The sequence below is a fragment of the Salarias fasciatus genome, chromosome 18, assembly GCF_902148845.1.
Source record: "Salarias fasciatus chromosome 18, fSalaFa1.1, whole genome shotgun sequence".
Lineage (NCBI taxonomy): Eukaryota > Metazoa > Chordata > Actinopteri > Blenniiformes > Blenniidae > Salarias > Salarias fasciatus.
The window spans coordinates 6,140,604-6,165,544 of NC_043762.1; the positions used below are offsets into that span (position 1 = coordinate 6,140,604).

The window sequence follows — 24,941 nt, forward strand, 5'->3', positions numbered from 1 at the left end:
GGGTCGCGTAGCTATAACAACCCGCCCGGATCTCGCTCCCCGGCACGAAGATCCTAAAATGCAGGAATAAATATGTGTGAATTGCCCGAGAGCGGCTGGAGTCCTGCAGGCGGGAGCAGAAGATCCAGATCAATAATCACGAGGCTGAATCTGAGTCCTTCACTCGGTCCCTGATCCTCCTGAAGGTCCAGACCGGTCCGGTCCAGACCCGGATCCTCTCCTCTCGTCTCTTTGATCTGACCAGTCGAGCAGAAATCAGACCATCAGGTTTTCATTCTTCCCACTGTAAATCTGATTATTGATCCCGCCTGAAAGTTGAAGTGCGAAAGTGTGAAGGTGAGAGCTGGAGGAGGAGGAGGAGGAGGAGGAGGAGGAGGAGGAAGAAAAGGGGGAAGAGGAAACTCTTCCTCATTGCATCTCATCTTGTGGAAATAGAACCGTTAACCCTGAAATGCTTTCCGCTGCTCCTCCCTTCATTTTGGGGCAGGGGTGTAGTGGTTCGCTCTCTCACCTCACAATAACACCATAACATGTTCGAGTCCAGGATGAGAGTCTCCTGAAGTTTGCATGTTCTCTCTGAGGCTCACAGAAACATGGCTCCCCTCGCTGTTCCTTCAGATCCAGACTGTTTCCTGTTCCGGTCCCGGTTCTAAAGTCCAGATCAATGAAGGTCCGCTACCACCGAGTCCCAGACCTGAAGGAGAGACAGGGGTCCAAGTCTTCACTGCTGTGGCTTCAGCGGGAGAACTTCAGGGACCTGACTGGTTCTGTTTGTCCTGTTGGTCCCCCTGGTCCTCCTGGTCCCCCTGGTCCTCCTGGTCCTCCTGGTGAAGGACTCAGACCAGACCAGGAGCTCCTCAGTAGAAATGAAGGACAAATGGTTGTGGATGTGGATGGAGAAGGTGAGGACAGACAGTATGTCCAGACAGGTGAAGCACAGAGCGGTGAGGGAGGGTGGAGGAAGATGGAGGAAGATGGAGGAGGGTGGAGGAGGGTGGAGTCCACCTGGAGCAGGAGAGACCTTCTAAAGTGGAGTCAGGACAGAAGTGACTGCTGGAGCTTCATATCAGGAAGAAAGACGAGGAAGAGAAGAAAGAGTCACGTGGACCTGAGGAGGGATGGAGGGATGGATGGATGGAGGGACAGAGAGAGGGACAGATGGAGGGACAGACAGACAGACAGAGCTTTAATGAAAACCAGGGTTTCAGATTAAAAGCATGTAGCTAGCATTAGCACGAGAGTGAGTTTTTCTGCTTCCTATGGACAAGTCAGCGGTCAATACTCATCAATAACTCTGCTCCTTCATCCTGTTAATGAGGCCTGAGGAGGCCTGAGCCGTCATGACGCCCCCTGGCGGCGTCTGGAGGAAAGTCCACATCAGAGGAAACCATCGAGCAGGAAGGACTGACAGAAACGTTCAGAGCAGAAACAGAAGTATGAAGAGAAGGTGCGTGAGGAGTAAACACGATGTGAACTGTGAAAACCAACAGTCCAGATTAATGAATTCAAACCTATTAAACTTTATCGATTCACCTGCAGAGACAGAAACAGCTCAGTGAGCTGAAACCTGAGAGACTGGGCGGAGCCGCCCCCTGGTGGACCAACACTGACATTACAGCTCAGACGGATTAAAAATACTTCATTCTAACGTTACAGGGAAACACTGAAAGAGATATTTGTTTCTGCTCTATTCTACTGTTATTTATTCACTTATTTCATTCAGTGATTTGAGAAGTTTTATTTTATTACAACACATTTTGACAAATGGTTTAAAAGCATAAATTTGATTCGTTCTGCTTTCATATAAATGTGATGTCAAACATACATTTTAGCACTTTGAATGTTTTTTTTTAAATTCGCTGTGTTAGGATAATAATCATCATCATCATCATCATCATCATCATCATCATCATCATCATCATCATCATCATCATCATCATAAAGGCCTCCAAAAGAGGGCAGTATTGCAGTTTGCAGTTGTTTGGTTGTTGTTGTATTACTCTGAGTGCTCCACAGTGATTAGTGCTCTTGCCTCACAGCAGCAAGGTCCTGGGTTCAAATCCTTGCTGGGGTCAATCTGGGTGAAGTTTGCATGTTCCCTCCGGGAACTCTGGCGGTCCAAAAACATGCCTGTTGGGTTAACTGGTGAATTTAAATTGCCCCGAGGTGTGTCTATATAAGTGTTGGCCCTGCGACAGAATGGAGAAGTGTCCTGAGCGGACCCTCCCTGGCCCTCCCCATATGAAGCTGGGACTGGCTCCAACCTGCGCTCTGCTGAGCATAGCTACCTTATGAACAAATACACTAAATACAGTCTTAGCATTTTTGAAGATTTCTTGTTTTGCTTTGAGCTGATTTCAGATGTTTGAGCTTCATCTCATCTGGTTTCTTCTTCTAATTTCCATTTTGGAGAAACAATCTGAGCAGGAACCTGAGAAAAACTACAGATGTACTCACAGGAAACTCTTCAGACAGGCTTCCTGTCTGCTGTGTGTTTTAGTTTGAGTGATGTTCTGGAGGGAGGCGTCTCCAGCAGGGCTCGACTGAGCCTCTGGTTACAGTCAGTTATTCCAGCTACGTCACTGACCTGCGTGACGGTGATGAAACTGCTTCTGCTGTTGTTTTTTTTCTCCGCCGGGAACAATACAGCGTTTGTCTCCGGCTCTAATCCCTTCACCTGGATTATGGTGGCACTGAGACAAGCGAGTTCAGGCGCTCACGGCAAACAATTCATCTAATCAGCATCATGTGTCACGCTTATTATGCAATATCAGTCAATATAAACCCTTATTGTTGTTCAACAGCAGGCCGACGTCTCAAACGTTTCAGAAAACCGCTTTATTAATGTCTCCTTATGGGAAATAAAACAGACGCCAGGCAGATTCAGTGGGAATATTCTCTTTAAAAGGTAAAACATGGTCAAGTCAAACCTCACTTCACCACAAGTACAGATAGAAAAAGTAAAAGTAGAACAAGTGAAGTTCAGGGTGGAGAATGTTCTCTGTGTGAAAAGTTTCCTTCCTGAATGGAGCCCGAAAATAATGAAGGTCTGAATTAAAGCCAGTGTGAAATCAGCTTAAGAACTTATAGAAGCACCAGTCAAATTCGGACAAGAACCAGTCAGAAAAACTCCAAATGAAGTGAAAAAAGGGTTAAAAACAGAAATGAAACCAGATGAAACATGTTCAGAAGAAAATCTCCACTCAAAGATGATGGAAAAACAGGCAAGCCAGTGGAAACAGTCCGAAACATTTCAGCTCCGTAAAGTTTCCCGTCAAAATAAAAGCTTTCCATTCGTGCTTACCGTGACAAACACAAACAGTTCAAAACCAACATTCAGATCCCAGAGGTTTAATCCACACAAAGAATCGACAAAAAGCGACACGTACAACGGGCCAGCTGGATTAACTCTGCTGTCATTGTTCATCAGGTGACTTTTAAAGAAAAGACGTTTGGTTTTTTTATCATTTCTGGAGGCAGCAGATGAAAATGAATCAGAGAAGAAGACAAAACCCCTTTAAACCAGGTGGAACCCAGTCAAAGACTGATCCTAATCCAGCTCAGTGAGAGGTCAGGTTCAGGCTAAACTGATGAAACACTGAACTGTGATGTAAAGTCTAAATGAGGACTGAATTCATTCTAGAAAAAACTCAACTTAAATCCAGTTTGACGGAAACCTAAAACCGGAGTAGAACTAGTTAACTAGTGAACTGAACTGAGGACAAACCAGGAGACAAATCAGGAGTAAACCAGCCCTGATATGACCCAGCTGAACGTAATGAGACCAGAAGCTGATTCCAAACCGAAGCTCAGAATCAGCTGAACACCAAGAGCTACATCTGAACCTAAATCCAGATAAATCGGTGTCAGTTCAGGTTAAAACAGGCTCAAGACCAGAGAAATCAGTTTGGTTCCTTTTCACTAAAGGAGCCAAACTGAAACTGAACCAAACCAAATCATCTGTGACTCACTTTGTTTTTAAGTTTTGATGCCAGAGCTAAATCAAAAAGTGAGCTCTGACTGTGGCTCAGCGTCTCTCTGAATGTAAAACAGTCAAATCACATGTATTGTTGCGACACTGGGGTCTTGCTGCTCCTTCTCTCCGACATAAATCCCACGTTGAGCCATCCAGCGCTGGACCTTTGGCACAATGGGATTGTTTGTTGGCCGTGTGACCGGATTGGTCGGGAGCAAGATTTAGAGCGCGGCGTCGAGGAGGAGCGGGCGGATAAAAGGGCCGGAGCCTCGGCGGGTGGAGGCGAGAGGCTTCCAGCCGAGGAGGACCCAGAGACCAGGAGGAACCAGAGGAGGACCCAGAGACCAGGAGGAACCATGGTGAGCCGGTGAGTTGCTCCTCTTTATGCCACACGTCTCCATACATCTCTCACACCTTTTCAACAATGTGAAAAAGAGACAAATATTCTCAAAAAACTAGAATCCAGTTTAAAAAAACGTTCAACTTGATTCTCAGATTTTCAGATTTCAAATCAGTGAATGGAAAAGACCAAAAAATCACCTTCAAGACGAACAGATTCAGATTTAAATTTGACGCGAAATTCTGTAAACACTAAAATAAGGACGAATTAAGTTCTTTCAAATAAAGTTCAATGAGTTTCACATACTGGAACAAATAAAGATGAAGTTCAAACAGCTTAACTCATTCAGGAGTTTCCAATTGAAGCGATCCAGGTAAGTTGGTCCAGATGTTTCTCTTTTCAGTATAAAATTGTCTGAAACAAGCAGCGAGAACCAAACTGCTCAAAGGAGTGGAATCCAAAACTTCTGAAGGATTTACTTTGGAAATTTTCCTGATGAGAACAATCATAAAATCAAGTGACACTGCTGAAAGTCATCCAGTTAAAAAGCTACATGAACAAGAGTCAAAGATCCAAAAAGAAGATAAGAACCGCCCAGAAAACAGGCACTGATTTAAAGTCAGCTTCTTCATTTATTGTCCTTGAAAATTATCTAAAATTTCTCTGAATTCATAAACTGGAATTCAGAAGAAGAAAATCTAACCTGAGCATTCAGTTTGGCAGGAAATAAGACAGACCCAAGAAAAACTAATCCAACAACCAAAACTACCCCACTGTAGCCCATAAAAACAGCCCGACAGCTGGTTCACCTCTGGAGCTTTTTAGGATTTCAATCCGGGTTTTCTTCTGAGGGTCATTTTCCAGTGAACAGATGACAAAAACCCACCAACAACCACACGAAAAAACATTTAAAAGAGGCAGAAAATTGGTTCCTGGTTCAGTGCCGCTGAGACGGTCTGAAGGTTCCGGATTCTCTGATGTTCTACCAAATGAGACTCGGTGGACTGACGGGTTCTCAAACCAGAGGAGAGAACCAGAGATAAATGAAACAGCAGGGAAACGCTGAAAAATGAAGGCTTGACCACTTTAACCACACCGACGCCTGTGGTTCCTCACCGTTCCCGAAACTCTGAGCTTTTATTTGTCCGAACATTGCAGTGAGGACAAACTCTCTCACCAAGATCCCAGGAGTTTTAAAAGAAAGCACCAGGCCAGGCCTCTGCAGTCTTCACCACCACAAGGCCGTTTGCAGGATTTTCCTGCAGATTAATATTATCTGGAGCCGTGAAACCAGCTGTCCATCTGAATTTAAAACATCAAATCACAGACAGCTATGTTCCAGTTATGAACATTTAGAAAAGAAAATGTTTCTGAACAATATTTGTGAAGATTCAGGGAGCCGCTACAGGGGAGCTGAGGAGCCACATGAGGATCCAGAGCTGCAGGATCAGACCCAGGTCTGCTCTAGAGCGTCACTTTGTCTTCTGGGTTGTTTTGGACATGAATTTTCCGGATTCATTTCAGGGAGGTTCAGACTTCAGCGAGGAACCTTTTATGTGTAGTTTTACTCTCTCAGTGGACGGAGAGGAGAGGAGAACCTTCCGGAGAGCTGATTCTCTGAACCCGAGACAAAACATGAACCTGAACTCATAAACCTGAGAAGCCTGCTTTAATCTGCTGGATTAGGAGTTTCTCTGCTCTTTCAGAAACTTTTCTCTGACTCTGAACGTGCAGCAGATTAACTCCCGAGAGCTCAGAGAGCCACGGACCAACTCGCTGACCACGAACCGGATGACCCAGAGGTTACATGGAGCCGGGAACAGGGTACAGGGAACAGTTACCGGGGAGCAGGTCTTCTGTTGTTCTCAAGCCAGATGTGTTTGAACAGATTCGAGCACCCGGCCGGCAACTATAAGAAGATCTTTGAGACGTGTGAGGAGCTGGTGGAGCCGCTTCCTGCCACAGTCACAGGTAAACGTCCGTCCGACGCTCGCACACCGACAGAACCGCTCAGGAAACGTTCCCACCGTCCCGCTGTGGTTCTGCAGGCCGGATTCCTCCGTTCCTGAAGGGCAGCCTCCTCCGCCTGGGGCCGGGACTCTTCGAGGTCGGAGATGAACCCTTCTATCACCTCTTCGACGGCCAGGCCCTCTTGCACAAGTTTGACTTCAAGAACGGTCAAGTCACCTACTTCAGGAAGTAAGACGACGGAGCCCGAACACTCGCTGGAACTGGACCGTTCTGTGCTTCAACTCCCAGTATTAATGTTGAGAGTGTATTGTCCTCCATGTTCTCAAGAGTTTCCGTCGTTTCCATGGAAACAGACACGTTTTCAGAATGTGAAACTTTCCTGAATCAGAAGTGTAAACCTGATGAGTTCCATCTTGGATCGGTCTCGGTGAAGACGTGGTTCTCCTCTCGGCCTGCAGGTTTCTGCGGACCGATGCATACGTTCGAGCCATCACAGAGAAGCGTGTGGTGATCACCGAGTTCGGGACCTTCGCCTACCCCGACCCCTGCAAGAACATTTTCTCCAGGTGGGTTCCCGGTCCAAAGCCTCCGTCAGACCAGCTGACGTGGAGCAGGGTTTGATCCCTCGGGGTTTCCCTCTGGTTCGCCATGTCTGCAGGTTTTTCTCGTACTTTAAAGGCGTGGAGGTGACGGACAACTGCCTGGTGAACGTCTACCCGATCGGAGAGGATTACTACGCCTGCACAGAGACCAACTACGTCACTAAAATCAACACCGACACCCTGGAGACGCTGAAGAAGGTGCGGCGCTAATCCGCCCTGACCAGCTGCTCTTAACGTCTGAGTTCACCGAGAGCCTTCACGCCCCCTGCAGGTCGACTTCTGCAACTACGTGAACATCAACGGCGTCACGGCTCACCCGCACATCGAGAAAGACGGGACGGTGTACAACATCGGGAACTGCATGGGCAAAGGGGCGTCGCTGGCCTACAACATCATCATGACCCCGCCCACGCAGAAAGGTGCCTCGCTAACAGTCAGCACGCCAGTAGGAGCTAGCTAAACCTGGAAAAATGCTTCAGTTTTTACTGATTTCTCATCAAAACTTATCAAATTTGAAACTCAGTCAATCTTATTAGCAGATAAAACACTTTCTTTTAAAAAAAAATCTATTTCAGTTTTCTTGGCAGCTGAGCAGACCAGATTTGAACATCTGCGAACATCGTAGCCTCTTCATATCTTCGTCTTTTAGCGCCGCAGGAAAACATATCAGTTTCAATAAATACCAGAATTCTGCTGAAATGAAAATAGAGTGAGAGGACGTGGACCACAGACTGAAGCCCACATGCCTGATAACCCGGGACCGATGAGACTGACCCCCGTCTGGCTGCTCCTCAGATAAGTCGGACCCCGTGGAGAAGTCCAAGGTGGTGGTCCAGTTTCCCAGCGCCGAGCGCTTCAAGCCCTCATACGTGCACAGGTGTGTGTCAGCTCCCCTGGCCCTGTGTGGTCCCGGGTGGTCCAGGTCAGGACTTCAGTCACGTTCTCTCTCTCTCTCCGTCCGTCTCAGCTTCGGCATGTCGGAGAACTACTTCGTCTTCGTGGAGACGCCGGTGAAGATCAACCTGCTGAAGTTCCTGAGCGCCTGGAGCATCCGCGGATCCAACTACATGGACTGCTTCGAGTCCAACGAGAACCAGGGAGTAAGACCTCACACACGTCTGGGAGCCAGAACCGGGACGGGGTTCACTGCTCGGAACTGGTGTTCTGTTCCGGAATGAATCACTTTACAAAGGACGAATGTGACTTTCAGAGGTGTATAGATTTATCAGTCTGGATCTTTAAAGTCAGATTCATCTACTGGTTGACTATTAATGCCCCGTCTGTAGACGTTACTGCCCCCAGTAGACTTTACTGATTTTAATCTTGCTTCTATCTGGTTCTTGACTTGTTTTCGCCTTCAGGGTCTCTGCTGGTTTCTGACTGAACATGTTGAGGCCGACTAGTTCAGCAGGGTGACACAGTTTTTGTTCGACTTCAACTTCAAAATTCGTGTTGCCAGGTTTAGTTTCGGGTGTGCAGCAGGATCTGACTGCTCTCACCAGGCATCCGGGTCGTGAAGTGGGTCCTGAAGCAGACCTGAGGCTCTCAGGGTTTTGCTTCCTGTCTGAGATCTCCTTTTCCGTGTCCAGACGCTGTTCCACATCGCCAGGAAGAACCCCGGAGAGTACATCGATATGAAGTTTAAAGGCGCCGCCATCGGCATGTTCCACCACATCAACACGTACGAGGACGACGGCTTCATCGTGTTCGACCTCTGCTCGTGGAAAGGGTGAGCGGGACTCCAACACGGGGACGCCACACGGGGGCACCACACGGGCACGCCGGCACTCGCTCCGCTCTCTCTCTCTCTCTCTCTTAGCTTCGAGTTTGTGTATAACTACCTGTGGCTGGCCAACCTGAGGACCAACTGGGAGGAGGTGAAGAAGGCGGCCATGATGGCGCCGCAGCCGGAGGTGCGCCGTTACGTGATTCCACTGGACATCCACAAGGTGAGCGCCTCACATCAACCCCGCCCCTACTCCACCCCCCACCAGATGCTCTGCTGCAGCATTCTACCCATCATGCTTTGCTCTGGGTGCAGGAGGAGCAGGGGAAGAACCTGGTGAGTCTCCCGTACACCACCGCCACCGCCACCATGCACGCCGACGGGACGGTGTGGCTGGAGCCCGAGGTGCTGTTCTCCGGACCCCGCCAGGGTAACGACCGCGACACACACCCGACAGACTGCACCACCCGACTCCATCAGCGTGGCGCCACACTCCGCCACGTCACGGCGTTACAACCGTCTTCACGGTTCACCCTTTAAACAGTTGATTTGAGGATCTAAAAATCCCAATCTGAGATCCACCGCGCTGATAGGAGGGAAGAATCCAGAGACGAAGATGGTTCAGATGATGAGGATGATGAAGATGATGGTGAAGATGATGAAGATGTTCTTGTTGTTGTTGCAGCTTTTGAGTTTCCTCAGATTAACTACAAACGGTTTGGAGGGAAAAACTACACGTACGCTTACGGCCTGGGACTGAACCACTTCATCCCAGACAGGGTGAGCGTGTGTGTGTGTGTGTGTGTGTGTGTGTGTGTGTGTGTGTGTGTGTGTGTGTGTGTGTGTGTCCAGATGTGTGTGTGTGACCCGTGCCGTGGTTCCAGATCTGTAAGCTGAACGTGCGCACGAAGGAGACGTGGGTGTGGCAGGAGCCGGACTCGTACCCGTCGGAGCCGCTCTTCGTGCAGAACCCGGACAGCGCGGACGAGGACGACGGTGAGTCCCGGCCGCCGTTTCCCGCCACTTGTGAGGAGTCTGTGGCGTGACGCCGGTCTGCCCCTCCCCCGACAGGAGTGCTGCTCACCATCATCGCGGCCCCGGGCTCCCAGAGGCCCGGGTACCTCCTGATCCTCAACGCCAAAGACCTGTCGGAGGTGGCGCGCGCCGAGGTGGAGTGCACCATCCCCGTCACCTTCCACGGCATGTACAAACCCTGAGGAGCGGAATCCAACCGACGCCTCCAGAGGGGCCAAAACGCAGCGGCGCCATTAAACCAGAGCTTAGAATCAACTCAGCTTTTCAATAAAGAAATTCTCACCGTGTGGCTCTGCGTCCTGCTGTCTCCATGGCGACCGACTGGCGGCGTTCCGACGTTCTCACACCTGAACGTTCTTCAACTTTCAACTTCACTGTGAAAACACACAAACACTCAGCAACTCTGAGCGATGTCAGGGTTTTACTTAAAACTGGATTCACGAAAAATGTTTATTAGAAAACAAAATAATTTTTTGACATTCAGCTGTCTATTTTTTTTTTCAAATCTAAAAAAACATGAAGTCAAATTTCACAGCCAAAAAAATCTAGGTTTATTTTTTACACATTTATTAAACACAATAAAAACATTTCTTATTAAAACAGTTTTTTCTTTTTACTTAAACCTTTCATTAAAAATGTATTCTCTATATTTATACTTTTCAATATTAGAACTGATTTATGAATAAAGTTTGATTGAAAACTATTCATTTCTTGAAACTTTTTGACATCTTTGTGACAACAATGAAAATTCAACTGTAAAATTAACTTAAACATTCCTTAAAACGCGTGACAGTTTTTTCTTTAAAAACTGCTGCTCATTCTCGAAAAATTAGACTTTATCTGCAGGAAATGAGGCTTGACCTCCCTTCAGGCCTGAACGATTTGCAGATTTCGACTGTTTCCAAACTGAATGAGATTATTTTATTTAGAGGTTTGTGAAATCCGCAGAGTGGCGTAAAGCAGATTAGCTGTTAATCTGAAGAATCAGACGCTTACTTGTGAAAACCTGGAATTCACTGCTCCTTACGTTTTTCGTGTATTAACTCTGTCTGGCGTTTCTCTGAACGCTGAAAGAAAAAGAAGGTTGTTTTTTACCATTCAGGCCTCATTTCACCATCTGCTGGGAACTTCCCCCTGGGAATGGTCCAGTGGGAGACGGTAAAGCGAAGACTTCCAAAACAACAGCAGCTGTCAGAAAAGAAAGAAAAAAATGTGGTTATTTGTCGTCAGGCCTGTTCTCCCCGACCTTTACAGAACACGAGACGCCTCGTCACCGCTGCTGGCCAATGATGACGTCTGCAGAGGTCGGCCATCTCTGTACGGGCATCTCGCTCGCTCATTGTGTTGATGAGACATGAACTGTTTAACAAGCTGCAACTTGCTCAAATTTCAACCGATTTTCAAACGGTTTGGCTTGTAATAAACATCAAATCCCTGTTAATGACATGACATATGTCTGATGAGCATGGCATGCCCTAAATATACATATATATATATATATATATATATATATATATATATATATATATATATATATATATATATATATATATATATATATATATATGTATATATATATATATGTGTATGTGTGTGTGTGTGTGTGTGTGTGTATATATATATATACATATATATCCTGAATATTCATAATATTCTTCATATTAGGCTCCATGTTCAAATCCTTACACTGAGATATATTTATAGCACTGCAGACTTATTTAGAAAAACCACACATGTCCATATTTTTAGTTTTGTATGAAAATATTTTAAGATGTGACAGGGCTGTATGGAGGCTGAAGATCAACTATTTACCCACCTGAAACTTCAGAAATAACTAAATCTCATGAACCTCATTATATTGCATATATTATATAATATTTATTAATATATAACATTAAACAGTAACCTTCCACATTATTAAATCTATTGTGAATGTATAAAGTCCCCCCATAGATTATTTAAACATGAAACAGTGCACCAGAAAACACATCGTTAAAAAATATTGAATTCGGCTTTGTAAAAATTAATAAAAGGAGCTCAGAAAGTCTGAAGTCAAATAATGGAATTACAGTCACAATATACCGTAATTAAGAAAACGAATAAAAGGCAACTGAGTGAATCTCTTGATCAATCCATTTTCATACAACTCAGAGTCACAACAGCAATTGCCTTTTAGTGCTTTAAGATGTTCTGTTGAGAAATTTTCAGTGAAATAATAGTTGAATAATAGTATAAACATCTGCAGATCACCAACCTTACATTGTTCCACAGAAACTCTGACAGCTTTCCCGGACAAAGATGGCCGCCCTCTGCGGACGTCGTGGACTCTGCCATCAGGCGTCTAGTGTTCTATAAGATATCTATGATAATAACGCCTTAACGAGGGTACATTTAAAAAATAAATAAATTAATTAATTAATTAATAAAAAAATGGCGGCGCAGTAGTGAAGTGCTTTTCAAAATAAGTCAATACCGATTAACAGAAATTCAAAATTTATTTTTCAAAATAAAGTCTTTTATTCTCTCTTTGCGGCAGATACCAAATGCCGGTGGCTGGGGATCACTTCATCAATTAAACTTTAACAGAATTCAAGTATGTAATTGGTAAAGTGGGAAAAAAATCTTCAGTAGAAGACACGTCTAAACAAAAGATGACTTTATATGAAACACTAGATTATTAGTTCTTACCTGCATGAAAACACCATTTACCCGAAAGAATAAAACAACTAGTTTGTGTGTTCGTGTATGAATTATCCTGAGTTTTTTCTGTCGTCATTTTGTTGTTTCCATTTATTTTGTTTGTGACGGAAAAAAAAAACTCAGAAGTGAAAGAAAACATTGAAATTGAGGGAAAAAAAATGACTCGTTTTCCACACGTTTCTCCTCTTTTATTTGATTTTTTTGTTGTTGTTTGTACACGAGGCGACTCGTCCTCTGGGAAATCCCGAAGGAGCGACAGATTACAGGAGAGATGAACAAACCCAGTCCGACACGTTTACACCGTCACCAGAGGAGAAAAGGAGAAAATCCAGCAGAGGAAACAGGAAAGCACGAGGAGACGAAGGTCAAAGGTCACAAACACACAGCTCAGGCTTCCATTTCCATCGGCATCAGTTTCACTCATTTACAAAATTTAAATTCTGGCCCAAAAGGTTGTGTTCTTCCTGTTCAACATGTTGACTTTATTTTGAAAAGCCGATTCAAAATCTGAAAAGATTTTAAGATTTGTTGTCAAATAATTTAAAAAAGAGAAAAGTTTAACTCATTTACTGATGGAAGATGTGGAATTCAAGACAGAAAAAAAAACAGTTTGAACATTTTTGGGAAAAATGAAACTTTCTTTCATGTCAATTCATGACGGCTGGATATTAAAAAGGCTTCTTCAGCCAGATGAAATATTTCCAAACTACAATCAAAAACAACCTTTTGGAGTTCCTCTAAAATTAATTTAATCTTTCTTCACTAATTTTTGTAATTTCTATGAAAAAAAACTTACTCTTCATTTTTCAACAAGAAATTTTGACCTGAAATCTGAATTATTTTATTTTGAAATCCAATTTATGCTCAAACACAGAAGATTTGAATTTTCCTGATTAAAAAAAAAAAAATTACATTTTATTGTCTCGGGTTATAAACCGACAGACCTTCTCCAGACGGCGGGAATCAAACTCGTGACGGTCGCCAGACTTGAAGCACCGTCGGCCCAGAGGAAACAGGAAGTGTGGATAGTGCAAGGTTACAGGGTACATATATTAATATACTGCTTTAGATAAAGTCCTTTAAGTAAAGTGCAAATCTCCACGTGTGAATGTGTATGTGTGTGTGTGTGTGTGTGTGTGTGCGTTCCTGCTCATGCACTGCCAACACGCTTCATGTCTGGAACATACGTGAACACTGTGGGTGGTTTTCCCTCTCTTGGGCGGGGGTGGGGGGTCACACACTCTGGGGGCTTCGCTTAGCAACATTAGCTTCATTAATAGAACGTTGTTACCATTTCCTCACATCCAGGACAGGCTGATGGGGTGCCCATGTTTTTAATGTTTTAAGACTTCTTAAAATCTTAAAACATTTTTATTGCAAGAAGGTTTTGATGTTTTTCACGTTATTTAACGAGTTAAACGTTTTTATATAAAGGAACACTGACAGAAAAATGCTAATTTCAGGCTTTTTCCCCCCAGATGGAGTTCCTCAGGGATCCGTTGTCGGCCCATTAATGTTTGAATAAAGCAGTTGACGCCCAGATAAAAAAAAATTGTATGTCCAGAGTTAATCTGATATTTCACTTAATGGTGTTTATCAGTTTTGAAAAAAGGACTTTTAACAAGTTTTGGTAACACTTTAATTTAAGCACCCAGTATAACACACTAAGTAGTTATAAACACTCATACATGATCACAATGCTTTATAACTCACTATACAGCACTATACAGCATAGGGTCAGGGTTAGGTCCTGGCATTGTGATCATGTATGAATGTTTATAACTATAGCTACACGTGTTATAATTGTATTATAATGCTTTATAAATGTACTTATGTGTTATACAGGGGGGCTTCAAATAAAGTGTTACCCCAGTTTTTCTAAATTTTTCATGGTGTGGACTAGGGGTGTCAACGTCTACACATCTAAACGTGTACACGGATAATAAATCACATCCGTTTAGGAAACTCAATAACCGTGTACACCTCATTTTCCTCCTCCTCTTCGTTCTTTTTTTTTACCTATATATAATGTTTTTTGGGGTGATGATGTTCTATGAAAGCTTCAGATAATAACATTAGCTTACTAAATGCTCCCTCTAGTGCAGTTACCCACATACACAATAGATACATGTGGCGCGATGTTATGTTGATTTAAAAGAGAAAAGCACAGGCACTGCCAGTGCTGCGTTCAAGTTGACTCGGCGACGTTATGGCAGCCAACAACAACAAGCAGAGCACTGTCTGGCAGCTTTTCTAACAAACTGGAAGTACTGCTGGGTGGAGGCTGCGTCAGGCAAAGCTGGTTTACACCAGCGGTACGGGATAAACCAGAGACCAGCTGCCATGGAAACCTCCTAACAAGCTGCTGCTAGCATTGGTGCTACCGCTAGCTAGCTAGCTACTGTTAAGTGGTTCACAAGCTATCACGGGGGATTTTATATACGACAAATCAAAGAGATGTGACAAAACACTGAGTGAACATATCAATTTAATATCTGAAATGGTGGCCCTTTTGTCTGACAGCTACTGGAATGTCTTTGATTTAATGCGATCATGAAGGACTGCATTTCAATGGAGACAGAGCCCTCTAGTGGTCATTCAGCACAACTGCCACAGGAAAAGATTCCAAAACTCTGACGTCACGTGTAAGCGGTTACACGCTGGTTAGAACTGCCGGTTACACGAGGAGAAAACGTAAACGTTGACACCTCTAGTGTGGACGGACTGCTCTGTGCAGAACTACTTCATGGAATTTGAAAACAGCAAAACATGACTTCAGTTTTCAAAGCTTAGAAGTGGAAAAACGTTTCCAGGCCGCAGACAGACGGAGTTCCACATGGTTCACTCGTTGGCTTTTTACTGTTTAGTAGATATTCGTTTTAAATCTATTTTAATTTGATTGTTTTTGTTTGATTTCATTCGTCCATCTTTTTTCAACCTGTTTGTTTCAGGTAAACCTTCTTTTGGAGGAAAGCGTCGCATCAAATGGCTGTTTTTAAGTAACATTCAGCCATTTTTCATTTTTTTCTTTTAGTGTAGCAGTGAATAAACCCCAGACGCCTGATCAACCTTCCCGGTGAGAAAAACCCTCCAGGATCCCCTTCAGCCACACCGACAGAGCAAACACCAGGCGAGGTCAGAGTTCAGACCCTGAAGCGAGCCGCTCTCCTCTAACAGGTCAAACGATCCTTTTCAGCAGAGGCGCGAGAGAAGAGAAGGAAGAGCCGCAGAGAGCGGCGGGTTTCTGTTCAGGGAGCGAGGAAACCTCAGACCGCCGCCCGATCGGTCCACCGAGCCCGGCTCGGGAGGGAATCAAACCCAAGAGTCCTGCTGAAGGAGCAGCGCCGGCGGGGCGGGGCGGGGCGGGGCGGGGCCACGCTTCTCGCCGGGCGCTCAGTTGGTCTCGTAGGTGGACAGCAGGGCGGCGTCCACGGGCTCCATGCAGGACGGGCAGGTGAAGGACCTCATCAGCCAGTCGTCTATACAGTCCAGGTGGTAGATGTGCATACAGGGCAGGAACCGGATCGGGTCGCCGTACACAAAGTCCAGCATGCAGATCACACACCTGCAGGAGAGAAGATCAGCTTCAGCTCATCACCCAGAACCAGGGGGACTAGAACCGGGGGGGGGGACTAGAACCAGGGGGGACTAGAACCACAGGGGACTAGAGTTAAGGTTATGTTCTCCTTTTAAACCATTCACAATGTGATATTCTGAGATAATCTGAAACTTTTCACACCAGCTGCCCCGCTTTCCCCCCCCAGAGAGAACCTCCAGGACTAACTCCTGAAATGCCGCTGGGCGTCAGACCGGCCTTCAGGTGAGAACAGAGGCTGCTCACTCTCGGATCTTCTTCTCCGAGCCGTCCGGCCCGCCGTCGTAGACGCCGCGGGGGAGGTGCTGGATCAGGCCGATGCGCTGGGCGATGCGGATCTGCTCCTCCTCCGTCAGCTGGGTGGCCAGGCGGGCCTGGCTGGGCGTCGGGTGGTACAGCGGCATGTGAGCCTGCTCCTGCACACACACATACACACACAGGTGTGTCAAACATGAGGCCTGTGGGCCAAACCTGGCCTGCAGGAGGCTCTAATCGGGTCAAACCAGCAAACATTGCTTTATTTATTCATGTATAATCTACATTATTACCCCTATAATATGTATTATGTAATAATAATCTACATTATCACAGCCTGTAAAAACCTCAGTATGTTTACAATAAAATCACCAGCTGGAGCCAATCAGAAGCTCCCCTCACAGTAACCAGGCAGGATCTAGGTCTGGACTTTCAGGTTGGGGGGGGTGTTGGGCTGCTGGGGGTCTGACCTGGTAGGGAGGGGGGGGCTCCAGGTCCGGGTCTGTGGAGAAGCTGGCCCGGTCCGACTGGGACTCGTGGAGCAGAGAGATGTCGTCCGAGGTGGGGGACTTGAGACAGTTTCCCATGTCTCTGAGGTCTCCGACGTCCTGGATCGTTACTGGGACTCAGTGAGGAGGACTCAACATGACCAGCAAGACCTTCCTGCTGGAGGCTGGCTGGGGATCTACTGGATCCTCCTCAGATCTTCTGGTTCAGACCTCCAGGATCCCCCTCAGACCTTCTGGATCCTCTTGGTTCCTCCCCAGAACTCCTAAGTCCTCCTGGTTTCTCCTCGGATCTCCTTTAGCCTCCTTAGACCTCCTGGATCCTTCTGGTTCCTTCTGGTTCCTCCTGGATCCCCCTCAAACCTCCTGGTTTCTCCCCAGACCTCCTGGATCCTCCCTGATCCTCCTCAGTTCGTCACAACAACAACAAAGAACTCCAGCGAACAGCCGAGCTAAGCACAGCTAACTTCCGGTCCCAGTTCCGCACTCAGTCCGGGGTTTGTGGCTCGGCAGCGGCTCTGGCCGGGACCCCGAGTCCTCTCCCGCTCTGCAGGCGGACACACGGCCGCCTTTCCTCCGGGAAACGAGGGTAAAACGCGGTTAAAGTCCTCGCTGCTCCGCTTTGGTCGTTGCTTCTTCCTCCGGAGGACGGGAGTCTGGATGTGACGTAGGCCTCAGCCAGCGCACCGATTGGACAGTGAGAATGACGTAACCACACAAAGTCCCACCTTCTTTATAATAAACACAAACGTTACAATCCGAATCATGATAGTTCTATTAAAAATCTGATACTAACGTCTATGAAACCCACATAAGATAATAACCGGGAGGAAATGTACTTCAACTACCTTGAATTAATCTCCTGTAATCTCTTTAAAACGTTTAGCTCCGCCGTCCACACAGTAGATCTAAATATTTTAAAATATTTTTTTCCAATGTCAACTTAAATGTATCATTGTTGAAAACAAAACAAAAAAGCCCCCTGTTCTGCCCCCCCCCCCCAAAAAAAAAACAACGAAATTTCGTCAACAAGAAGGTGAAATGATTTTTAACTGCTGCAGAAATCCTGTCAAAGGAAAACAAGGCTGTTCTCTTCTTCCTCCTGTAGTTGAACCTCTGCTGCCATCCAGCGGCGAAGCTGCAGACTGCAGTCTGCTCAGCCGGCCAGCTGAGATCACCGTTTCTCAAACTGTGGCTCGGGAACTCCTCAGCAGGGAGATAAAGCAGGACGTGTTTGATTATTCGGAGCAGCAGCGGACAGCATACTGAACATTTCTCAGCGTCTGTTGTTTCACACGCTGCTCATCCAGGACACACCGCTGTGGACTGAGGCACATTTCAGATTGTTTCATTTATTTTTTAAACTCCAGCTGCGCTATATCTAGATTCTGCCTCTAGTATCTTATTTCTGCTCTGTTTTGTGACATATTTGGCTTCTCTTTCCTATTTTTACAGCTATTTGAGCGCAACGCGACCCGGTTCTCCTGCGTTCTGCTGCGGTTCCACGACACGAGCACACAGTGCGTTGAAACAGGATGCTGGTGTTTTATTTAAAGGGAAGTGAAGTAGGTCATGGTTGCGGTACAGGTCAGCTGAAGCTGGATGGGTCGGCCCCGGCGCTCAGAGGTGCTCTCGGGTGTGGTTAGTGTTGAACGGTTTACCCGACGCCCCCCCCCCCCCCCCGTGCTCTCGTACCCGCTCACACAGAGGTAACGCCAGCGAGGCCGCTGGAGGACATTCAGAAGGACTGGAGACGTATTGCTACACAGTGTTACTCCGAGGAGTTAATAGATATATTCATAGATATCTGGAATATAAGATAGAAAGAGGGTTAAGCTCGGGGTCGAGGATATATTCGCGGTTCGCCTTTGTTCAGGACGACGCCAGAGTATTTACAGGTGACGGCGTCGGTGCAGGAGGATGAGGAGGGTGGGGGTGGGGGTGGGGGGGGGGGGGGGGGGTGATGAAGATGAGGAAGAGTTCTCAGTGTTCACAGTAGAGCAGCAGCAGCTGAATCTCCCGGCTTAGCGTTCGTCTTCGACGGGTTCCATTTCCCGTCTGCACAAAAAAAAAAAAAAACCTCAGAAATTCTGCACAAAAAGGGAAAAATACACCAAAAAGAAAGTGTTTGAGCCCCTCCTCTCACTGCTGGGACCTTCAGTGAAAACGTGAAATGAGTAAAACTACCAGAGCTCAGAAAATATTCCTTTGTTCAGATCCTGATGTTGTTAGATTGAGCTATTTCAGGTTTAAAAACAAATAAAATCAACTCTGTTTTTAAAAGACAGGAAAGTGGATTAAATCTAACTTTGCTGTTTTTCCTTCCTCTTGAGCAGAAAACTCTTTTTTTTTTGTGTAGTTTTGTTGCAGACGGGAAATGAGAGTCTGGTGTTTTTTTGTTTCTGCGGCTCTCCGTCCGTCTCGCTGTCGGGATCCTCCTCCTCACGCCGCCGCTGCCGCCGGACGCGTTCCAATATTTTACAAGCCCCCCAGGTCAGAGGTCGGGGAAGCGGCTGGGGTCCTCCTTGTACTCCCCCGGGATGAAGAAGATGGACTGGTCGAAGTCGTCGTAGCGGAACTCCTGGAAGGTGACGGTGGCCGTGATGGTGGGGAAGACGGGGATGTCTGCGGGGGGGATGGGCGACGGGGGACAGGGGACGGTCCACACACAAAAAAAAAAAAAAAACACGTCAAAAATCAGGGTACTTTCACTTTTCACAGTGTGCAGATGATTTGAATTCACAGGAGAAACACTGTAAAAAGGTAATGGCGAGCTCTGGCAGTGTTTCTACATCCAGTCACAACGCTGTAAAAAGTGCTGCACAATCTTCGACCAGGTGGAAGATTGTGCAGCACTTTTTACAGCGTTGTTCCTGGCTGTGTGGACGTAGCTGCGGCGCCGCGGACGTTCGGCCACGTACCCAGTTTGACGGGGAAACCCGGAGGCAGCTTCATCTGGACGAACTCCCTCAGCTTGTTGAAGTGTTTGAAGGGGGCGATGACTTCCAGGACGTTCAGCAGCCTGGGGGGGGGGGGGGGGGGGGGGGGGGGGGGGGACAGGCGGGGACGTTCACCTCGTCGCTTCTCACACACACACACACACACACACACACACACACACACTGGAAACACTTACGACTCGATGCCCAGAGGGAAGTCTTGGCTCATGGCCACCGTGGCTTTGAAGTTCTTCTTGCTCTCCTTGCAGAGCAGCTCTCTGCCGAGGTGAGGCGGCCTACACACACACACACACACACACACACACACACACACACACACAGATATATTTCACACACACTGCAGGATTGGGCTCCTCCTGGAGCTGCTGACGGGACTCTTACTTTCCGTGCTCTGCAGTGATGTACTCCTCCCAGGAGATGGTGTTTGGAGCCGGAGCGGAGAGCGACTGTCTCCTGACCGGCTGGAGGAGGAGGAGGAAGAGGAGGATGAGGAGGAGGAAGAGAAGCGCAGAGATGAAGGCTCCCCACGCTGACGGACTCTCACCTCGAAGCTCTGCTCGGTGATCCCTCCTCCTTTGCTCAGGCTCTCCATGATGGCTTTGTTCCTCAGGATGTCCTCCTCGCTCAGGTGCTCCCGCCGCTTCCTGGACTCCAGCACCAGGCCGTTCACCGCGTAGAAGTCGGCCAGGAAGCTGCCCACCCGCTCCTACAGGAGGGAGACGAGTGTCTCTGCTGGTCTTTCAGTGTGTTTGGGGACGTTCAGACGGTGTTTTCTGAGCTGCAGGCCAGCCTTACGGTTTTGTCCTCTCTGAAGAGCCAGCCGATCTGACTGCGGGAGAAGGTGATGGACTTGGTGGACAGCGTGGCGGAGTAGACGTCGCTGCTCATCAGGATGTCCACCTCCTCCTCCGTCTCCATCTCCGACTCCTGAGGACACAGTCGCAGTCAGGTGGGACGGCCGGACGGCGGACCGGGCCGAGCCGCCGGCTCACCTCGTGGTGTATTCTTTGGTACACTTTGGCTTCGTTGTCCAGGACCACGAAGGACTGGGAGGGAGCGGCGTCGCCGTTAAAGATGAAGCTGAGGTCTCCGCGCTGACACTTCATGTCAGTGAAGTCTATGAGGGTGGTGTCGAGTCTGGAGAGAGAGAGAGAGGCAGAGAGAGAGAGTCCCTAACGGTCATGTCCCACTTTCATTTCTAAAAAAGAAGAAAAAAAAAAAAAAAAAAAAAAAGGTCGCTGCCCTGAATTCAGCCGTCCTGGATCCTCGTGTCTCACCTGATGTTGATGCCCTGCTTGTAGATCTTACAGGCGTCAGACGGCAGCATCCGGGACAGCAAAGGCACTGAAACACACGCGCACACACACAGGCTTGCACACCGTCTCGCACTGATGTGTGTGTGTGTGTGTGTGTGTGTAGCTGTGTGCTCCAGGTGAGACTCACCCCAGCTCTGGAAGTCCCAGTGGAACTCCAGATAAAAGTCCCCGAGCTGCAGACAGACAGACAGACAGGAGTGAGGGAGGAGGAGGAGGAGGAGGAGGAGGAGGAGGAGGAGGAGGAGGAGGAGGAGGAGGAGGAGGAGGAGGAGGAGGAGGAGGAGGAGGAGGAGGAGGAGGAGGAGGAGGAGGAGGAGGAGGAGGAGGAGGAGGAGGAGGAGGAGGAAGGCCTGGAGCGTGGAGCCTCACCTCCCTCAGAGCCTTCAGCAGTTTGGGCCTCTTGTCCTCCACGCTCTCCCTCGACTGCTGCTTCAACTTGCGCAGGATGGCGGTGACTGAGGGGGACAGACGAGACGGAGACACTGAGGACACGGCTGGGACTGACGCTGGACTCAGGAACACACGCACGCACGCACACACACCTGACTGCAGCTCTATCATGCTATCAAACGGGAATAGAATTTCCCATTTGATAGCATGATAGAGCTGCAGTCAGGTGTGTGTGTGTGTGTTCTAACGACGGCAGAGGATGGCCATCAACACACTCCTCCGAGGTGACCTTCTGAGGGTCACCACTCCCGGTCGGCCGCACTGCCTCCATCTCAGGGCAGAGGAGAGGAGAATGCTGGGAGTTCTCACACACAGACACAGACACAGACACACAGACACAGACACACACACACACACACACAGACACACACACACACACAGACACACACACACACACACACACACACACACAGACACACACACACGGCTGGAGGATTTAGCGCTGCAGGACGTCACATGTCCCAGCGGCTCAGAGCGTCCTGCGCTAAGCTCACACTCCGGCTGCTCTCCAGCACATCTGCACCGTCACACACAAATCCACCTCCCAGCTGTGGGACGCGCTCCAACCGACACACACACACACACACACCGGCCCTTTAACAGCCAGCTTAAAGGGGCGGGGCCTCAAGGACAGCTATAAACAGGTAAAAGGCATAAAACAATCCACATCCAGGAAGCTCAAATGTCTAATTTGTTTTTACAGGAGAGTAAAGTTCAAAAACATTCAACGAGTTTGTAATAAATCACCAGAATATTCTGGAAGAAGCAACACTCAGCTCCCGTTTCCATGACAACAACCCTCCCAGTGACGTTGCATCAGGTGTCAGGTTTCACGATCACAACGCTTCGAAAAACCTCGTCTTTCTTCAATGACAGGTGAAACGTGGGAAGGATTTTGATTGTTTTTGTAGAAAATTTCTTACTTAGTGCAACTTTAACGATGGAGAACACAAACAACAGGATCACGCGCGCGCACGCACGAAGCAGGGCGAACACTCACTCATCTGCCGGTCTCCGTAGCTGATGGCCTCGGCCAGAGGGCTCCATCCTTGGGCGTTCTTGATCTTCACAGGTGCATTGTGGGCCAGCAGCAGCAGCGCGCACTCTGGGAGGGTGACAGAGACGACACCGACACGGTCAGACGCGACCGCCGTGGGCCCAGAGGTCGCCTTATGGCTTCATCTGACAGCGGAGGGCGAGAACGCCGACCGTGGTTACCGGACAGCGGCGCTGCGGTTCTGGTCACTGAAACAGGCTTTTATCATGAAATCACTGATTTCTAATGGTTTAGGAACAAGTCTCCGCTCTCTAAAGTCTCAGTTATCAATGGTAACTGGTTAACTAGTTACTAGGTAACTAGGATATAGATGTTTTCCAGCCTGTTTTCTGTTTATGGAATTTTTGCTCTGTGTCTTATTGGCAGCAACACGTCACATTTCTTTATTGAATCCTCGTCACAGCAGGTTTTGAAGGGTTAAAAATCAGGCTTTTCACTGGGATTACCTTTGTGGCCCAGCATCACAGCCAGGTGGAGAGGTGTGTTACCTGGAGGAAGAAAAAAAAAAACACTTAAGAGGGTTTCACAGGTCTGTGTGGACAGAGGAACGAGAAATACATGAAGCTTCGAAAAATAAAAGGAAGAACACAATCTGCAGACAATAAGTTTCCAAACTGGAAATATTCAGATTAAAATTAAATCGATAGTGAAACTGATTTGATTAAAAACTGGAAAGTTGAGATTAAAGTTGAGATATTTGAGACACACAGTTCATTATTAAATATAAAGATCAGACAGAGTTTATAGATGAAACGGATTAAAATTTCAGATTTAAAACTAAAGTCCGCAACGCTGAAATTTAAGGATTAAAATGAATTAAATTCATGAAGATGAAATGTTGAAATTAACAAGAATGGCAGTGTTAAAATGTCTAAATCTGAGATTAAAAAATTAAGTTGAGATTAAAAACAGCGCCATAATACTAAATTATCTTATTAAAAAACAAGCTCTGTTGAAAAAGGGAAAAATGTCAGAATTTTGAATGGAAAGGGAGGAAATCTCAAAATTAATGACTAAAAAAAACTAAATTAATTCACCAGTTAAATGAAAAATATTGAGATTAACAAAAATGAATCTTATGTTCAAGATGAAACGTCTAAAATAGACTTTAAAGTGTGAAGGTTTAAAATTTAGTTTTTAAAATTTTAAATTGGTAAAATAAACTTTAGGATTAAAGTCGAAATGTTGATTGCAGTATAAAAAACATTTAGATAAAATACTGGACTTTCTATTAATTGGGTGATATTAAGTTATTACTAATCAACAGAAATAAACGAGAAGACGTTAAAGACACTGAGAAGAACTGAAGTGAAGAAACAAGAGAATCAGGTTTGAAGATGAACCGGATCTGCTCAGTCCGCCTCACCGTGCACGTCCTTCTGGGAGATGCTGTGGGTCCTGATGAGGGAGGACAGCCTCCGGACGTCGCCGCGGAACACGCACTCGTGCACGGGGAAGTGGCCGGTCTGGTCGGGCCCGCTCAGGATGATGGGATTCCGGTTGTCGTCGCTCAGCACCGAGCCCGCCGGCGGATTCCCGTTGATGCTGTTGAGCTGCTGCTGCGTCCGGGCCGTCCTCTGGAACGCCCGGTTGGACCGGAGGTGGAGCCCGGTGCCGTTGGGGAGGGTGCCGGCGGACGCGTCCTCGTACGTGTCCAGGATGTCGTCGTTCTTGTTGGGCTTGTTGTGGTCCTTCCTCGCGGTGCGGATCTTCTCACCTGTCATGATGCTCCGCCGCTCGTCCTCAGCCGCTGCTGCCGGAGAAGAGGGGCGGATTCAGCCCGGGACTGCAGACGATATCCCGCCGATTTCCCGTCGCGGCGCGATGTTTAATCCCGGCTGTCGTCTTTCCTCGGCTCTTTCTGGAGCTCTTTGATTCCACCTGCCGCCGGCTCAGCCCGCGCTAGCTTCCGGCTAACTAGCCCTCAATTAAAAATGAATGTGGTGGGCGCGGCGAGCACAACACAAATTAAAACCGCGCATAAGAGGGAAAAGACGGACAGCGAGTCGACACGCGGAGGGGAGAGGGAGCAGACGAGGAGCGGCTACATGGTGGTTCCTCCAGCAGCAGCCGCCCGGGGCGTCGTTTTCAAGCCGAGCCGAGAGCTCCGTGCTGCGGTTAAAGTCCGAGCGGAGGACGGACAGCTAGCATCTCGTTAGCAGCCTAGCATTGCAGAGGTCTCGCGAGAACATGGCGCCAAATTCCCGTTCTGCTGCTGCTGCTTCTTCTGCACCGCTGGAAATTCAAAGGTGTCTTTACAGGAACAGCGCCACCAGTGGGTGGGAGGGCGTCGTTTTTAATCTTTTTTTTTTTAAAGATAAACGTGTTCTCTTGTTGAAACAAACAAAAAATACGAAAACAAGAATGTAAAATACACCTCTTCTTGCCGTATTCTAGTTTAATACTTCATGTAACATTGATTGAGCCTCTCCTCATGAACCCGAGTCTTTGC

The 24,941-nt window shown here is 47.3% G+C and overlaps 3 protein-coding genes across 3 annotated transcripts; 1 reads left to right on the forward strand and 2 right to left on the reverse strand.

Moving 5' to 3' along the window:
- The first annotated feature begins 4,325 nt into the window (after positions 1–4,325).
- On the forward strand, positions 4,326–9,832 carry rpe65a (retinoid isomerohydrolase RPE65 a). Its single transcript, XM_030115628.1, has 14 exons — positions 4,326–4,343; positions 6,205–6,287; positions 6,365–6,515; positions 6,746–6,853; positions 6,946–7,087; positions 7,161–7,308; positions 7,685–7,766; positions 7,857–7,989; positions 8,479–8,618; positions 8,709–8,838; positions 8,931–9,045; positions 9,301–9,395; positions 9,500–9,611; positions 9,687–9,832. The coding sequence occupies exons 1-14, from the start codon at positions 4,333–4,335 to the stop codon at positions 9,830–9,832; spliced, it is 1,596 nt and encodes a 531-aa protein (XP_029971488.1). The 5' UTR covers positions 4,326–4,332.
- Positions 9,833–14,306: 4,474 nt separating this feature from the next.
- On the reverse strand, positions 14,307–17,353 carry LOC115405969 (RING finger protein 11-like). The gene is made up of 3 exons (XM_030115794.1): positions 16,671–17,353; positions 16,192–16,361; positions 14,307–15,915 (listed from the first exon to the last, which is right to left on the reverse strand). The coding sequence occupies exons 1-3, from the start codon at positions 16,785–16,787 to the stop codon at positions 15,744–15,746; spliced, it is 459 nt and encodes a 152-aa protein (XP_029971654.1). The 5' UTR covers positions 16,788–17,353; the 3' UTR covers positions 14,307–15,743.
- An 878-nt stretch (positions 17,354–18,231) lies between these two features.
- Positions 18,232–24,639, reverse strand: LOC115405232 (ankyrin repeat domain-containing protein 13C-like). The gene is made up of 13 exons (XM_030114741.1): positions 23,856–24,639; positions 22,936–22,977; positions 22,433–22,537; positions 21,352–21,437; positions 21,110–21,155; positions 20,944–21,010; positions 20,659–20,803; positions 20,462–20,593; positions 20,211–20,372; positions 20,048–20,127; positions 19,843–19,941; positions 19,628–19,728; positions 18,232–19,331 (listed from the first exon to the last, which is right to left on the reverse strand). Exons 1-13 carry the CDS (start codon positions 24,211–24,213, stop codon positions 19,201–19,203), a joined length of 1,554 nt encoding a protein of 517 aa, XP_029970601.1. The 5' UTR covers positions 24,214–24,639; the 3' UTR covers positions 18,232–19,200.
- Positions 24,640–24,941: the final 302 nt, after the last annotated feature.